The sequence below is a fragment of the Myotis davidii genome, unplaced genomic scaffold, assembly GCF_000327345.1.
Source record: "Myotis davidii unplaced genomic scaffold, ASM32734v1 scaffold363, whole genome shotgun sequence".
NCBI lineage: Eukaryota > Metazoa > Chordata > Mammalia > Chiroptera > Vespertilionidae > Myotis > Myotis davidii.
In genome coordinates, this window is record NW_006294069.1 from 3,983,326 (window position 1) to 3,998,070 (window position 14,745).

The 14,745-nt window shown below is 37.3% G+C and overlaps 1 protein-coding gene across 1 annotated transcript in view; it reads right to left on the minus strand.

Annotated features, from left to right (window-relative positions):
• Nucleotides 1-14,745, minus strand: part of METTL16 (methyltransferase like 16) — a 74,003-nt gene that overhangs the window by 42,775 nt on the left and 16,483 nt on the right. Inside the window, exons 3-4 of the mRNA XM_006768103.2 lie at nt 5,745-5,944; nt 1,552-1,692 (exon numbers count right to left, since the gene is read on the minus strand). Coding sequence (XP_006768166.1) covers nt 1,552-1,692; nt 5,745-5,944 — 341 coding nt within the window. The remainder of the gene's footprint in view (nt 1-1,551; nt 1,693-5,744; nt 5,945-14,745) is intronic.

A 14,745-nucleotide genomic window follows, 5' to 3' on the forward strand; every position in this document is an offset into this window, starting at 1 on the left:
TGCCTGCATGTCATAAGCATTTGAATATAAATTAAAATGTTAAAATCAAATCTGATATTGTTTTACCTTTTATTTGGTGTGTGGAAGGTGTGCGGAAGAGGGGGGTAGTCTTATACGGCGAGTATATAACAAACTCTGTATTTTGAGTGGAAATGTTAGGGGGTCGTCTTATACGCCCAGTCATCTTATACGCCGGCAAATACGGCATATATATATATAGATATTTAAAACAAATAAAACAAAATAAAAAACACCCGGCTGGTGTGGCTCAATGTTTGAGCATTGACCTATGAACCAGAGTCACAGTTCTATTCCCGGTCATGGCACAGGCCAGGTTTTGAAGTTGGTCCCCAGTAGGGGGCATGTAGGAGGCAGCCGGTCAATGATTCTCATCATTGATGTTTCTCTCTCTCTCTCTCTCCATTCTTCTTTAAAATCAATAAAAATATTTTTAAAAAATAAATAAAATCTTGGTTAACAGGCTACTTCATTAACAGTTGATTCTATTATTTGCAGTATCTGAATATATATTTATGTTCTATAAAGCCATCATAACCACTGAATTAGTGAATACTGAACTATTGGCTCTGGGGAGAAATACAGGGTAGGTTAGGTCCAACATTTTCATCAACCAATCAATACATATCCTATTTTATGTTTCTGTTTAAAGGTACTTTATTTAATATATATTGTTGATTCATTAACACTGAACTCATGGTCAATAGCACTATAACTCATGTCTGAATGAAGCTTATCAACCACACATATTTTCTCTGCAAGGCATATCACAGCCTTCTTGCACTCAGGAACACTAGATAGCATTTAAGCCAGCGGTTCTCAACCTGTGGGTCGTGACTCCTTTGGCGGTCGAACGACCCTTTCACAGGGGTCGCCTAAGACCATCCTGCATATCAGATATTTACATTACGATTCATAACAGTAGCAACATTACAGTTACGAAGTAGCAACGAAAGTAATTTTATGGTTGGGTCACAACATGAGGAACTGTATTGTATTTAAAGGGCCAGAAGGTTGAGAACCACTGACTTAAGCACTATGTTTAGGGGCCATTTTAAACAATAAAATCACCAAGAAAAAGCACAAAAGTGCAAAGAAAATGGTACTGAACAGACCATGAAAAGGACACTTGTTTACAGTCTGAGAGCTGAAACTCAGAGCATCACCTTGTTCAACTTCAGCTGGGAACATGCATGTTGGGTGACTCAAATTTTTTGCTGCTCTGCACATGTCTATGGATAACCACCAAACCACAAGTATTGATTTTGGAGTTAAAAATAACCCCATGTAGGCAAATTTTAGCAGGTAGGGAATTCACAAATACAGAATCCACAGATTACAAGGCTTGATTGTATTTACTATACCTCCTTCTGAATTAATTCTGATAACAAAACAGTAAATTCAAGTACAATGTACCAGATTTTTTAAATTACCAAAGTTTGTATATTAAAGCAAAAGAATGAGATGTGTTAAATTAGAAAAACAGGTTAATAAAATAAAGCTTAAAAGGAATATTTATTCTGTAGAGCTAACCTTTTATAAGATCAGATAAGTTATTCTGTTCCACATTTTTCTTTGCATAGTTGAAGCACATATCATCTACTTCTGTTGCAAGAAAATACCAGCCATTTAAGGTACTTCCAAGTAAAGGATAGATGCAGGATGCTCCAGTACCTAGTAAAATAAAAATTCAAAACACATTGCATATACCTGAGGGAGAGAATAATAATCAAAAACACCATTCTTAGAATTCTTATAGCCTCGACAGTGGCTTCTGGGTTCTCTAGTCTATAAATATAAAAGGCTAAGTAACCAACCATCCGTCCATCTGATCATTCAACCGGCCAGTACATATGACACGCAATGGCAATTTAAAAATAAACATTGCCTCGCACATGCGGGATACATATAAAGAATCGCATGTGTGTGTTTCGATCTGTCATTGTCGATCGTGAATTTGATTGATATTTCTATTATAGAGAAAGGACAAATAGTGATATTAAAATATTTCTTCTAATTAATTTCCTTTTAATGTGCATGAATCGTGCACCGGGCCACTAGTTATTTCATGTGTTAGTCTTATCCCATAATTAGATTCAAATTTCTTAGAGGATAGAAATCTTACTAACCTCTCTTTTGTATGTTTGTTGTATGTAAAATGAAGTATGTATAACTGGCCGGTGATCAAGGAATATATGATTGATTAACTGAAAATTGTCAAAACAATTTAATTTGCTTTATAAAATCCATTTAAAATCTCACACAAATCTTTATTTTCTTAAAAGAAATCAATGCTAATTGTTAAATCACCACAGAACTAAAATAGATGAATGCACACCCTATTCCCCCAAAGTAGAAAAAAATTACATAAGGCATAGAAATTTTATATTAACTCCCTCCCTTAGTTCCCCACATATCTGTGAAGGAAAACAGAATTAAAAGGGGGAAAAAAATTTAAAGAGAAAATTTATATCTTAGATGTGGAGACATGGAAACATATTTGATCCAGATCAAAAACATCGCCCAGCCAATATGGCTCAGTTGTTGAGTATAAACCTATGAACCAAGAGGTCACGATTCGATTCCCGATCAAGGCACATGCCAGGGTTACAAGCTCAATCCCCCGTGTGGGGCGTGCAGGAGGCAGCCAATCAATGATTCTCTCTCATCATTGATGTTTCTCTCTCTCTCCTTCGCCCTTCCTCTCTGAAATCAATAAAAATATATTTTTAAAAAATACATCTTATAAAAACAAAAAACATATCAATCACTGGCTTGATCACCAAAATTTCAAGGGGACATTCATAGGCAAATATTCCAGGCAAAGATACTTCTTTGACACCCAGGGTTTGGTCCTAAATTTGTATGTAGAACTTCTAACTATACACTAATCTCAAATATTGCTTTTACAACCACTGACTAATCTTGGCTAATAAGATCTTAAAGAGAAAAAAAAAGCCAGTGTTTCTCCCAAAGGCCTAAGTCAGCCGTGGGCAAACTACGGCCCGCAGGCAGGATCCGGCCCGTTTGAAATGAATAAAACTATTGAAAAAAAAAGGCCGTACCCTTTTATGTAATGATGTTTACTTTGAATTTATATTAGTTCACACAAACACTCCATCCATGCTTTTGTTCCAGCCCTCCGGTCCAGTTTAAGAACCCACTGTGGCCCTCGAGTCAAAAAGTTTGCCCACCCGAGTTAGCCCATACCAGCCACTCCAGGCCTGTTTTCCTCTGGTCACATCCTGGCACAGAAAGAGTGAACGCTAGAACTCCTCCTAACCCAAAGGAAACCCAGGCTCATCTTACAGCTTCCTCATTAAGTATTCTGAACAGTCTAGTAAAAAAACACGAAAACTGATGGCCAGAACATTTAAGCTCTTTTGACAGTCATAGTGATTGCTAAACTTCCTATCATGTTTACCCAATAACATCCAGGCCCCGATGCTTCTGGACCAACACCTCCTTGGGGACATGTGATGTGGTGAGGGAAAGGATGGTAAAGGGTCCTCAAGCTCCTTTCAGAAGCCACAGTTATTACCCCTTCTAGCCACTGTGGTAAGAGAGTCATGCAGAATAAGAAATTTCAAGCTGCACTTTCATCTCTGCCAGGGAAAAAAAATTCAGACCACATACATCCCCAAGCTCTTGATTCTCACACAACTGTCTCTCTCTCTTCATATTTAAATTTTATTTAAAAGCAAAAACAAAAAAAACAAACAAAAAAACCCACTTTCCTTCAGTTGCCCAACGATAACGAGGTAAAAGTCCTGTCCTTTGCCAAAAAACTCAAGTTTCTCAATTCTTAAAACCCTAATCCCCTCAGAAAGCTGAATGACATTCTTAAATGGTAAAAAAATCTTGTAACGATAAATAAAAATGGAAAGTGTATAATCATGGAATTAGAGCAAACTGATGGAGTCTGGGGGAAGAATTTATATAGAACCCTAATTAGAATGAATGTGATTTCAGCACCAGTGCCCCTTATGAAAAGCTAAAATCCATTAACCTCCTATATCCCCAAGTGTTATTTTAGGTTTAGGGCATAATTAAAATAAATTAGTACCAAATAGGCTCTCAAGCTTTTTAAGCTTTCTATAACCCATCAGCCATGAACATAAAAGGGCAGAAGCTTTTGTTAAACCCCATTATTTTTATATAGGGCTTAGCTTAAATGGGGTGTTCAGATTTTTTAAAGTCGAAAGAATCACTTATCAATATTCAACGAATTATTAACTGGATACCTACTACTAAGCAACAGACCGTTTTTAGTCCTTGGTTATTATAGTAAGCAAAAACGTAACAGGCTCTGCACTTTGCAAGCTAATGGTAGAGAAAGACATTAATCAATCAGGTAAGTGAATGTGTAGTTAAAAATTAAAAACACAACAACAACCCTGGCTGTTTTGGCTCGATGGCTAGAGCATCAGCCCTAGGACCTCATGTAGTGACTAAAAGAAGAAAGAGTAAAATAAGTTTCAATGGTTCGCATAAACAGGTATTAGTTGTTCCTGACAGTATTTAGTAATATAATCAGATCTTTCCTTTTCCTTTTTAAAATATTCAAGTTCTATATATTATTTTTCCAAGTTAAAATATAACTATCTCTTTTTTTGTTTATCTTTTTAAAAAGAGATTCTTAAAAACCTGTCTTTTTCTCTTGACTCACGGTATGTTATTTTTTTAAATGGCACTGTAGAAATCAGCCATTCAGAAGGAAAAGTTGAAAATCTCTTTCTGGGAAATAGTTTTGGAATTACTCTCACTGTGGATAAGCAGTACATGCATGGAGTAGTTAGTACTAAAATAGGTGATTGTCAGGTAAGATTATCTCTTTGGTCATGCACTCTCGTTTGTTGACCTAAAATGGCTGAGACTGTTCTTCCTTAATATAAAATGCCAAAGGGTCTTGGGTTCAATTCCTGGTCAAGTGCACGTACCTCGGGTTGCAGGTTCCCCAGCCCCGGTAGGGGTGTGTGCAGGAGGCAACCAATGGATGTGTCTCTCTCACATTGATGTTTCTCTCTCTCTCTCTTCCCCCTCTTCCTTCCTCCCTTCCACTCTCTCTAGAAATCAATAGAAAAAATATCCTAGGTGAGGATTAAAAAATTTTTTAAATGCCGTTATGGGAGAAACATAAAAACGTTAGCCATTACAAACATATAATACATTTATAATTGCTAAATATACCTTGGCTTCATTTCCTTTTGTATATCTACTTGCTCTTCTAAATGAATCAAACTGAACAGTTTTCTCCATTGTAGATATTTGCAATTAAGAGAATATCTTACTTTGACTCATGATTTTCCCCATCTTTAATTTCTGGATTAAATACTCTACAAATAACTAAGAGGTTCTTGAAAGTATTCAGACCTACACAATCTTTTATCAACTGGCCATTATCACAAAAATCACAATATGGAGATTCTGTTACTAATATCAAATAATTCAGAGTAAAAATAGTACCCAGTAGACACAGATACCAACATGGTAATCTGAAAAGCTAAGAAAACAAGAGCCTCACTCATTTTGCCTCCCTTACCCATTTGCTCCCTATTTGGTGCTCAAAGGAATTAATGGCAGAAAAGCCCACATGTAGCAAATGAGAGCAGTAATATCCATAGTCAGGTTCTTTCACATAATACAAGAGAAGTTTATAAAGAATTCAACCTTGAAAATTTTATAAGACTTACATGTAGTCAAAAGAAGAATTTGAAACCACATACCTATGTCAATTCCTCTTCGGAGAGTACTTTTGTCAGAGTCATGATGACCAATCAGATCTTCTACCCAATGAATATAGTTGAGTCTCAAGGGAACTGTGGGAATTAGTCTCTCCAATGGAATATCAATAGAAAGTCCAAAATCTTCCCTTAGGAGAGTACAAGTCAGAGCTCTGACTGCTTCGGGATCTTTAAAATTAAGACTGTGGGGTGGAGAAAAAGAAGTAAAACAGATTAATAAGATTCAATATGTTGTACAAGCTCTGTGGCAGCCAGGCAATACTGAACACCCACTTGAATTTCCTAATAGATCACACATAAATAGCTGTATAGAGCAAGCAAGTCAAACTCGTGGCTCACGGACCACATGTGGCCCACAACGAATATTTTAGTGGCCCAGCCAATATGATGGTATGTAAGAAACGTTTTAATAAAAATTTCATAACTTAATTTTTACAATATCCAGTTATACATTATCTATAATAATAAAAGCATAATATGATAATTAGTCTGGACATCCTTCCAGATGACCTTCCGGATGAAGCCAGGGCTGCATGGGAAGCCCGGGTCCCGGGTGCCTGCTGGTGGCCCAGAGGGAAGCCCAGGGTCCCGGGTGCTAGAGGGGAGCCGGTGCAGGCAGCCAGGGGAAGGCAGGCCTGCTCTTGCATGAATTTCATGCATTGGGCTTCTAGTTATTAATAACAAACTACAACGTTCGCTAATGACTGATTACTATAATCAAGTTGCATTCATTTCCCTTATGCGCCTTACATGCAGGCGCACCATTTCTCTCCACTAATTCTAGCAGTGAATATTTTAGTAGCCAACTGCCATGTCATTCAGTCTTGGACTGACTTGGTGTGCGCAACAGGAAATATTTCGCCTTCGGAGAACAAGAAAAATAGGTTTATTTGAGTTACGCTTATTAACTTGTGCAGTTATTCAGTGTCTGGTAAGTTAATGTTCAAGAAAAAATATTAATTTTTATTAAAAGGTTCTATTATTTTATGCTAATTATTACTCATTTATTTCAACCCTTTGTATTCAGCATGTCTCTATCAAAATAAACCTACGTTTCTATGAAAATTGAAGCTTTTGTTTTTTTGCGGCCCACATAAACTTAAACCTTGTTTATTTGGCCCGTGTTAGCCTTTGAGTTTGACATGCTTGGTGTAGAATATCCACACAAGGGTGTGTAACACACAGTTTACAAATGGCATTATAAATTCCCATCAACGACACTGCATTTTCACACATGAAAGATAAAAGACAAATGTCTATTCCAATTCCTGTCTGACTGACTCCTTACCTAGCTATGTGACTTAGGACAAGTTGAGGACATGTTTCCTTGACTGTAAAATAGGGATAATGATACATATATCATAGTGTTTCTGAGAGATAGTCTTTTTTTTTTTAATATATTTTATTGAGTTTTTACAGAGAGGAAAGGAGAGAGATAGAGAGTTAGAAACATCGATGAGAGAGAAACATCGACCAGCCGCCTCCCGCACACTCCCCACTGGGGATGTGCCCGCAACCAAGGCACATGCCCTTGACCGGAATCGAACCCGGGACCCTTCAGTCTGCAGGCCGACGCTCTATCCACTGAGCCAAACCGGTTTCAGCTGAGAGATAGTCTTAAAAAGTATTTAGCATAATGCCCAGTACATACTAATTATTTTAGAAATGCTGGCCATTTTTACTATTATCAATTAACATGATTTGACATTAGCACATTCTTTGAAAATTAAACTTAAAAGTAGAAAGCAGAAAAAATGTTTAATAATGAAAATAGAATACGATACTTAAATATAACAAATATTACATCCAATTTAAAATTTGACTATTTTTAGCAACTTTACTGAGGTACAATTTGCATACAATAAAATTCACCTAGAGTATACAATTCAATAATTTTTAGCATGTTCACAAAATTGTGCAACCATCCCCATAATCCAATTTTAGAACACTTCCACCAGCCCCCAAAAGAAGCCTTATGCCTATTTTCAACTCATTCCTTGTTTCTACCCTCAGATCTAGGCAACCACTAATGTACTTTGTCTCTATAGATTTGCCTTTTGTGGATACTTCATATAAATAAAAATCACACAACAAGCAATGAGAGTCCATTTTTACACATGGAAAGTTTACACATCTGAGTATCATACTACAGCATTCAAATAAATTCACATTCTTTTTTTTTATTTTTAATTGATTGATTCTGGGTGGGGGGAGAAGAGAGGGAAGAGAAGAGAGAGGGAAACAGAGAGGAAAAAAAAAAGACTTGTTCCATTTATTTATGCATTCATTGTTGACTCCTGTATGTGCTCTGACTGGGATCGAACCCACAACCTTGGTGTTTCAGGATGACTCTCTAACCAACTGAGCTACCTGGGCTAAATTCACATTCTTTATTCTCTAATAGAGACTTAATCTACTTCTAAATTTCATTGCTAAACATACATAAGTATATACTAATATAATGTCTATGTTCAAAGCCTTAAAATCTAAAGTGTCAAATCTCAGAATTTTCCTATTGAAAAACTTAACCTATATAACATTATAAAATAAATTTGAATATTACCTAAGAGCAGCATATATTGACTTACTGTCCCGCAACTTCTGAATGTTATTTTGTACTGGCATTTAAATAAAATTGTGGCCCGTCCAGTGTGGCTCAGTGGTTGAGCATCGACCTATGAACCAGGAGGTCATGGTTCAATTCCCAGTCAGGAAAAATGCCTGGGTTGCTGACTTGATTCCCAATAGGGGGTGTGCAGGAGGCAGCCGATCAATGATTCTCTCATCATTGATGTTTCTATCTCTCTCTCTCCCTTCTTCTCTGAAATGAATAAAAATATATATTTTTTAAAAAGTCAAAGGGAAGAAGTTAGTTCACAGGGATTAAATATTTAAGAGAAGGAATACTGAGCTGTGTAAAGTTCCTGAGATGAGGGAAAGATATGCGATCCAGAGCAGAGATGGAGTACTTCACTGAATTAGAATATAATAGTAGTAGTAATATTTGGTTGTTGAACAGAACCAAAAGCCAAACTCATGGCCTTCTATTGTGTTTTCCACCAACTCATTCTTCTCTACAACTGAGTTTAAGAATTAAAAAAACCAAAAACCATTAACATCTCCATCGGTTAAATAAGCAATTAGATAGTAACATACAAAAGCAAAGATCCTGAAACAATGAAAATGATAATGACCATTACTGATAACCCTAAATTAACCAAAGAACCCAAAATCCTACTTGCAAAATATTAATAAACTACCTGGATTAATCTCTTACACGCAGATTCCCACGCTAGCTAGAGCAAACGATAAGAAAAAAAAACTTGGTCATCCAAGCACCTCCTTATGCTTTCCAATACAGTTAACAGTATATCAATTTTCTAACAAAACCCAATGACTTACCCTAAATTCAGTAAAACTAAAAAAAAAAAAAGAAGAAGAAGTCCTGAGGGGAGGGTGTGTAAAATTGGGGGTCACCACAACATGAGGAACTGTATTAAAGGGTCGCAGCATTAGGAAGATTGAGAACCACTGGCATAGAGGGAATAAATGATGATGGGAGCCCTGACCGGTTTGGTTCAGTGGATAGAGCGTCAGCCTGCGGACTGAAGGGTCCCCGGACTGAAGGGTCCCAGGGTCGATTCCGGTCAAGGGCATGTACCTTGGTTGCAGGCACATCCCTAGTGGACGGTGTGCAGGAGGCAGCTGAGTGATGTTTCTCTCTCATTGATGTTTCTGACTCTCTATCCCTCTCCCTTCCTCTCTGTAAAAAATCAATAAAAATATTTTTTTAAAAAATGGTGATGGGAAAAAGAAAATAGAGAAAAAAAAGACCAACAGTAAGAGAAACACTTAAATAAATCTGTTCTGTATTACAAAAAATTTAGGAATGACCTAAAAGTAAACAATATTGAGTTGATTGAAAAAGTTATAATACATCCACACAAGAGAATACTCTGCAGTCATTGAAAGGAATAAGACTGGGCTGATTCACATATTCTTGTATGAAGAGGATTCCTTGATTTAAAAACAAAAATCCACAAGTTTGAGTAAAAGCATATATGTACATTATGATAACATTCTTGTAAAAATAAAACAAAAACAAAGTAAAAAAGACCCTGTATGTATAACGGTTGGGTAAATGAGTAGGAATGAAGACTTTCATTCTCCTCATATTTTTATATTATCTAAATACATTTCATATAGTATCACCTTCATAATAGTGTTTTGTAACTATATGGAAAATGTTTATAATATAATGTCATCAAGCGGTGGTAAAAATAAGTCCTATGATTGTATCTGTATCAAAATTACAACCACAAAAATTACTATATAAGGACAAGGGCTTAAACACAAATAGATTTTTATGGTAGAAGAATTGTGACATTTTTCTTTTATGTCTGTAACATTACCATTATAAATGTAGTTAGGAAAAATATATTTCTGTCCTTTCCCATTAAGGGCTCTAAAATGTCTGTACAATAAAAAACAATTTCAAAAAAGGAAAACAGGTCCTTGGTTCCAGAGTACTTTGTTTCCATGAAAGGAGGACAAGTCTGTTGGAGACCAAACAGGAACATTTCCCACGTGACAGCAATCACCAAAAAAATAGTGCTGCAGCTTGAGCATTATTACATAGCTTCATCAAACATCTGGAGCAAAGTAACAGCAATGTAATTTTTTCTTAGTGTCTTCAAACAGTTGCTACTCTCTCTGTATATGTATATATATGTATGCATATATATGTGTGTATATATGTATATATGTGTATATATATATATGTATTCACTTTGATGGACTAGAGCATACAATTAATAAGCTAATCTCCAAAAAGCAAAATACATCAAGCAGAGGCTAGTCTAATTGAGGAAAGTAAGCTGAAAAATCAAGAGTTGATTCTTAGACTTTTTAAAAAAAAAACAAGTGTTCATTTTCTTCTAAGAAAATACAGACTCAGGGTTGGAAATCTTTTTGTAGGACAAAGTCTAGTCACCCGACTTTACTAGTTAAATATCTAGGTCACTTTAGCACTCTGGGACATTAAAATAATCCTGAACATAGGCAAGATCTTTTTCATTCTCATATCTGAAATCATAGGAACTAAAATTAGCTCTCACGTGGAAATTAGCAATTTATTCTATCAGTCTTTGTTGTTTGTTTAACACGCCCAGCTTCACAAAATAGCCTATTGTCAACAGGCGCATGTCAGATTTCCCCAGAATGACTCCCACACAGATACTAATGAATACAGTATTACCATTACAGACAGCATTTGGAAGGATACATTCTGTGACACATGGTTAAAATATCAATCATTCTAACAGTGAACCTGATGTAACAACAAAGGCCTAAGCCTTCCAATTTTACTCCAACATTGATTTCAATTCATTAGATCTTCACTGAGATGCTAAAAATGGTATAGTCACAAGATATGACAAAGCCCCTCAATTCTAGGTCTTTGATTTAAAAACAAAACAGTTAAGTGTCACACTCTATTCAAACTCAACTGACAGGGCTCAAGTAAATTGCAAAACGTCCCTATGGGGCTGGTAACTATAAAAAGCACAAACGAAAATCTAACTGCAATGGTCAGAAATTATTGTAACAAAGCAGTGAGAGATGCAAGGAAGAAAAACAGAGTGATATCAATCACACCAGCAATCCTCGTCACCTTATCAATTATACCAGGCTTAATAATGATAAAAGTACCTGCCATTTACTGAGTATAATGTGCCAGTCACTTTGCATGCATTATTACTAACCTGTGTGACAACCATCCAAAGTATGGCCTTTGCCCCAGCCAGCTTGGCTCAGTGAATAGAGCGTCCACTGCGGACTGAAGGGTCCCAGGTTTGATTCTGGTGGGGGGCACTGGCCCGGGTTGCAGGCTCGATGCCCAGTGGGGGGCATATAGGAAGCAGCCAATCAATTGTTCTCTCTCATCATTGATGTTTCTCTCTCTCTCTCCCTCTCCCTTCCTTTCTGAAATCAATAAAAATATATTAAAAACGAAGTATGGCCTTTTATCCCCCTTTTTTAGATGAGGAAATTCAATCTCAGTAAAGCTAAGAATATTATCTAAAACCTCACAGCTGGTTAGTGGTACCCTTAAGACTGGTCCTTAGGATGACTAAGAATGCCCATTCTTCCTATACCACACCCTGCATCCCTTACGAGACCACTTCAGAGTTGAACAAACAAATGACACTTCAATCCATCTCAAATCTAATGTTTTGTCTGATATTCCTTTCCCATCATTTGGTGGGTTTATATTTTGGCCATTCTTTTTCTTATATCTCATGGAGTTAATTTAAAAAACATTATAAAAATAAAGACTATTCTATCAAGGCCAAAAATCATCAAAGTCTCCTACCTAAGTAAGCAGGATGGAGAATGATGTCTCAGAGCAACAAGGTCATTTGCATTTAAAAATTTAAAAGATACAACTCCTCTCTCCTACACCTACCCTCCTAAATATATTATATGGCCAACTAATAAATAAGCTCATGTTGCTCCTATCTTTCAAGCGATGAGGAAGTTCTCCTCAAACTTGCTTCACCCTTTCCCCATCCCTTCATAGACAAATTTGTTTTTTTCCTGAAAAAAAAAAAATAGTAAGTTACTTTTCCCTATTACAAAACAACCACTCTGAACATCCCAGCTCATAACCTTTCAGTCCCTTTCAATGCACAACATATCAATGCAGATATTTTAGTTTTAGTTTGAAACAAAAGTATAATGTTTTATAAAAAGGCTACATGGCGCCGAGACCGGTTTGGCTCTGTGGATAGAGCGTCGGCCTGCGGACTGAGGGGTCCCAGGTTCGATTCCGGTCGGGGGCATGTGCCTGGGTTGCGGGCACATCCCCAGTGGGAGATCGATGTCTCTCTCTCATCGATGTTTCTAGCTCTCTGTCTCTCTCCCTTCCTCTCTGTAAAAAATCAATAAAATATATTAAAAAAAAAAAAAGAAAAAAAAAAAAGGCTACATGGCATTCCAGGGTACAGAACCTCATCATTCTAAGAACCTACACACTGGTATGTAGATTATTTCCAATTTTCCTTGTTATAACAGCCTTAGGATAAACATCTTCAAATACAGGTGTCACACAAAAATATATACACACTTTTAACAGCTGACAACTCAATTTTCACTCCTTTTCAGATTTAACTGATTTGAAATAATGGGTGAAGCCAGACTAAGCTTTGAATAAAGAAAATTTATCTAAAAGTACTACTAGACTTTCTTTTAATAGGGATACATAAAGTTTAAGTTTATGGTACAAAACTGGCAACAGTCGCTGAAACCGGTTTGGCTCAGTGGATAGAGCGTCGGCCTGAGGACTGAAGGGTCCCGGGTTCGATTCCGGTCAAGGGCATGTACCTGGGTTGCGGGCACATCCCCAGTGGGGGGTGTGCAGGAGGCAGCTGATCGATGTTTCTCTCTCATCGATGTTTCTAACTCTCTATCTCTCTCCCTTTCTCTCTGTAAAAAATCAATAAAATATATTTTTTAAAAAAAACTGGCAACAGTCAACAAATTGAGGACAATATCGAATGAAATGATTTTTTTTCTTTTCTTTAATATATATTTTTATTGATTTCATAAAGAAAGGGAGATAGAAACATCTATGATTAGAGAATCATTGATTGGCTGCCTCCTGCATGCCCCCTCCTGCATGCCCCCCACTGGAGTTTGAGCCCACAACCCAGGCATGTGCCGTTGACTGGAATCGAACCCAGGACCCTTCGAACCACAGGCCTGATGGTAATTCTGTTGTTTTACATAATCTTTACATGTTTCTTGCTAAATCTATTTCCCTTTGCTAATGTAAATGGAATCTTTTATTGCAATTATATTTTCTAACTAGTATTTGGAAAACTATCAATTCTCTTTTATGTAAAACTAGAGGTCCAATGCACAAAATTTGTGCAAGGGGCTTGGCCCCCACCACTATGGCGGCTGCCTATGACTCAGCCCCCACCGCCATGGCTTTGTCTGGAAGGTCATCCAGAAGGATGTCGGGTCTAATTAGCATATTACGCTTTTATTATTATAGATTCTTATAAATGTTTTATGTTTTAAATATTTATATGCATATTTCATTCAGCAATCTTGTTTATTTTTTAAGTAATTCTCAAATGTATTTTCAGGTAGACAATAACCAAGTTATCTATAAAATATAATTTTCTTTTTCTCCCTAATATTATAATGCAATAAGGAAAGCAGCAGACTAAGCCAGAAAATGGTCTAAGTCACCTCTTGGTGTTATAAGTCTATACAAGTTATTTTTTTAAAAAAACATGCATTCATATAGAAAAATAATGATAAAATAAAAAAATTTTTAAATCCTATATAATAAAAACCTAATATGCAAATTGTCCCTTTGGATGGGCATTCCACAGCTCACTATGATGTGTGCTGACCACCAGGGGGGTAGCACAGAACATGGCAGGCGTCGGTGTCACAGTGCTGGCAGTTGGCGGCAGTGGAGATGCTACTGGCCCTCATGGGCCCCACCTGGCCCTCGGGCCCCAACGAGAGCAGGACCACAGCGGGATGGTGGAGCAGGTGAGGGGGCAGCGCCAGGTCAAGGCGGGTGCGAGTGGGGATCCAATCGCCCCACAGACAGTGACCAGCGGTGGCAGCAGGGGGCGGGGGCGCTGCCAGGCTCCGAGGCCCTGAGGGAGCCAGGCAGGGGCCCGGTGACTCAGGTGGAGGGGGGCATGTGGGGACCCAGGGGCCCAGGTGCTGCCCAGGGCCCATAGGTCAGCTGAGACCTGCCTTTCCACTCCAAATGCTCATGCTTTGATCACCTGCCAGGCCTAGGGACTGCAACCGTGCACAAATTTCATGCACCAGGCCTCTAGTTTTATAATAATCCCCTTTTTCCTATCTGATATGACTCTTATATTTTGTCTTTTTTAAGATAGTGGCGGAATTACAACAAAATTCTAAGCAAGTTATTTATTCAGTTGTAAAA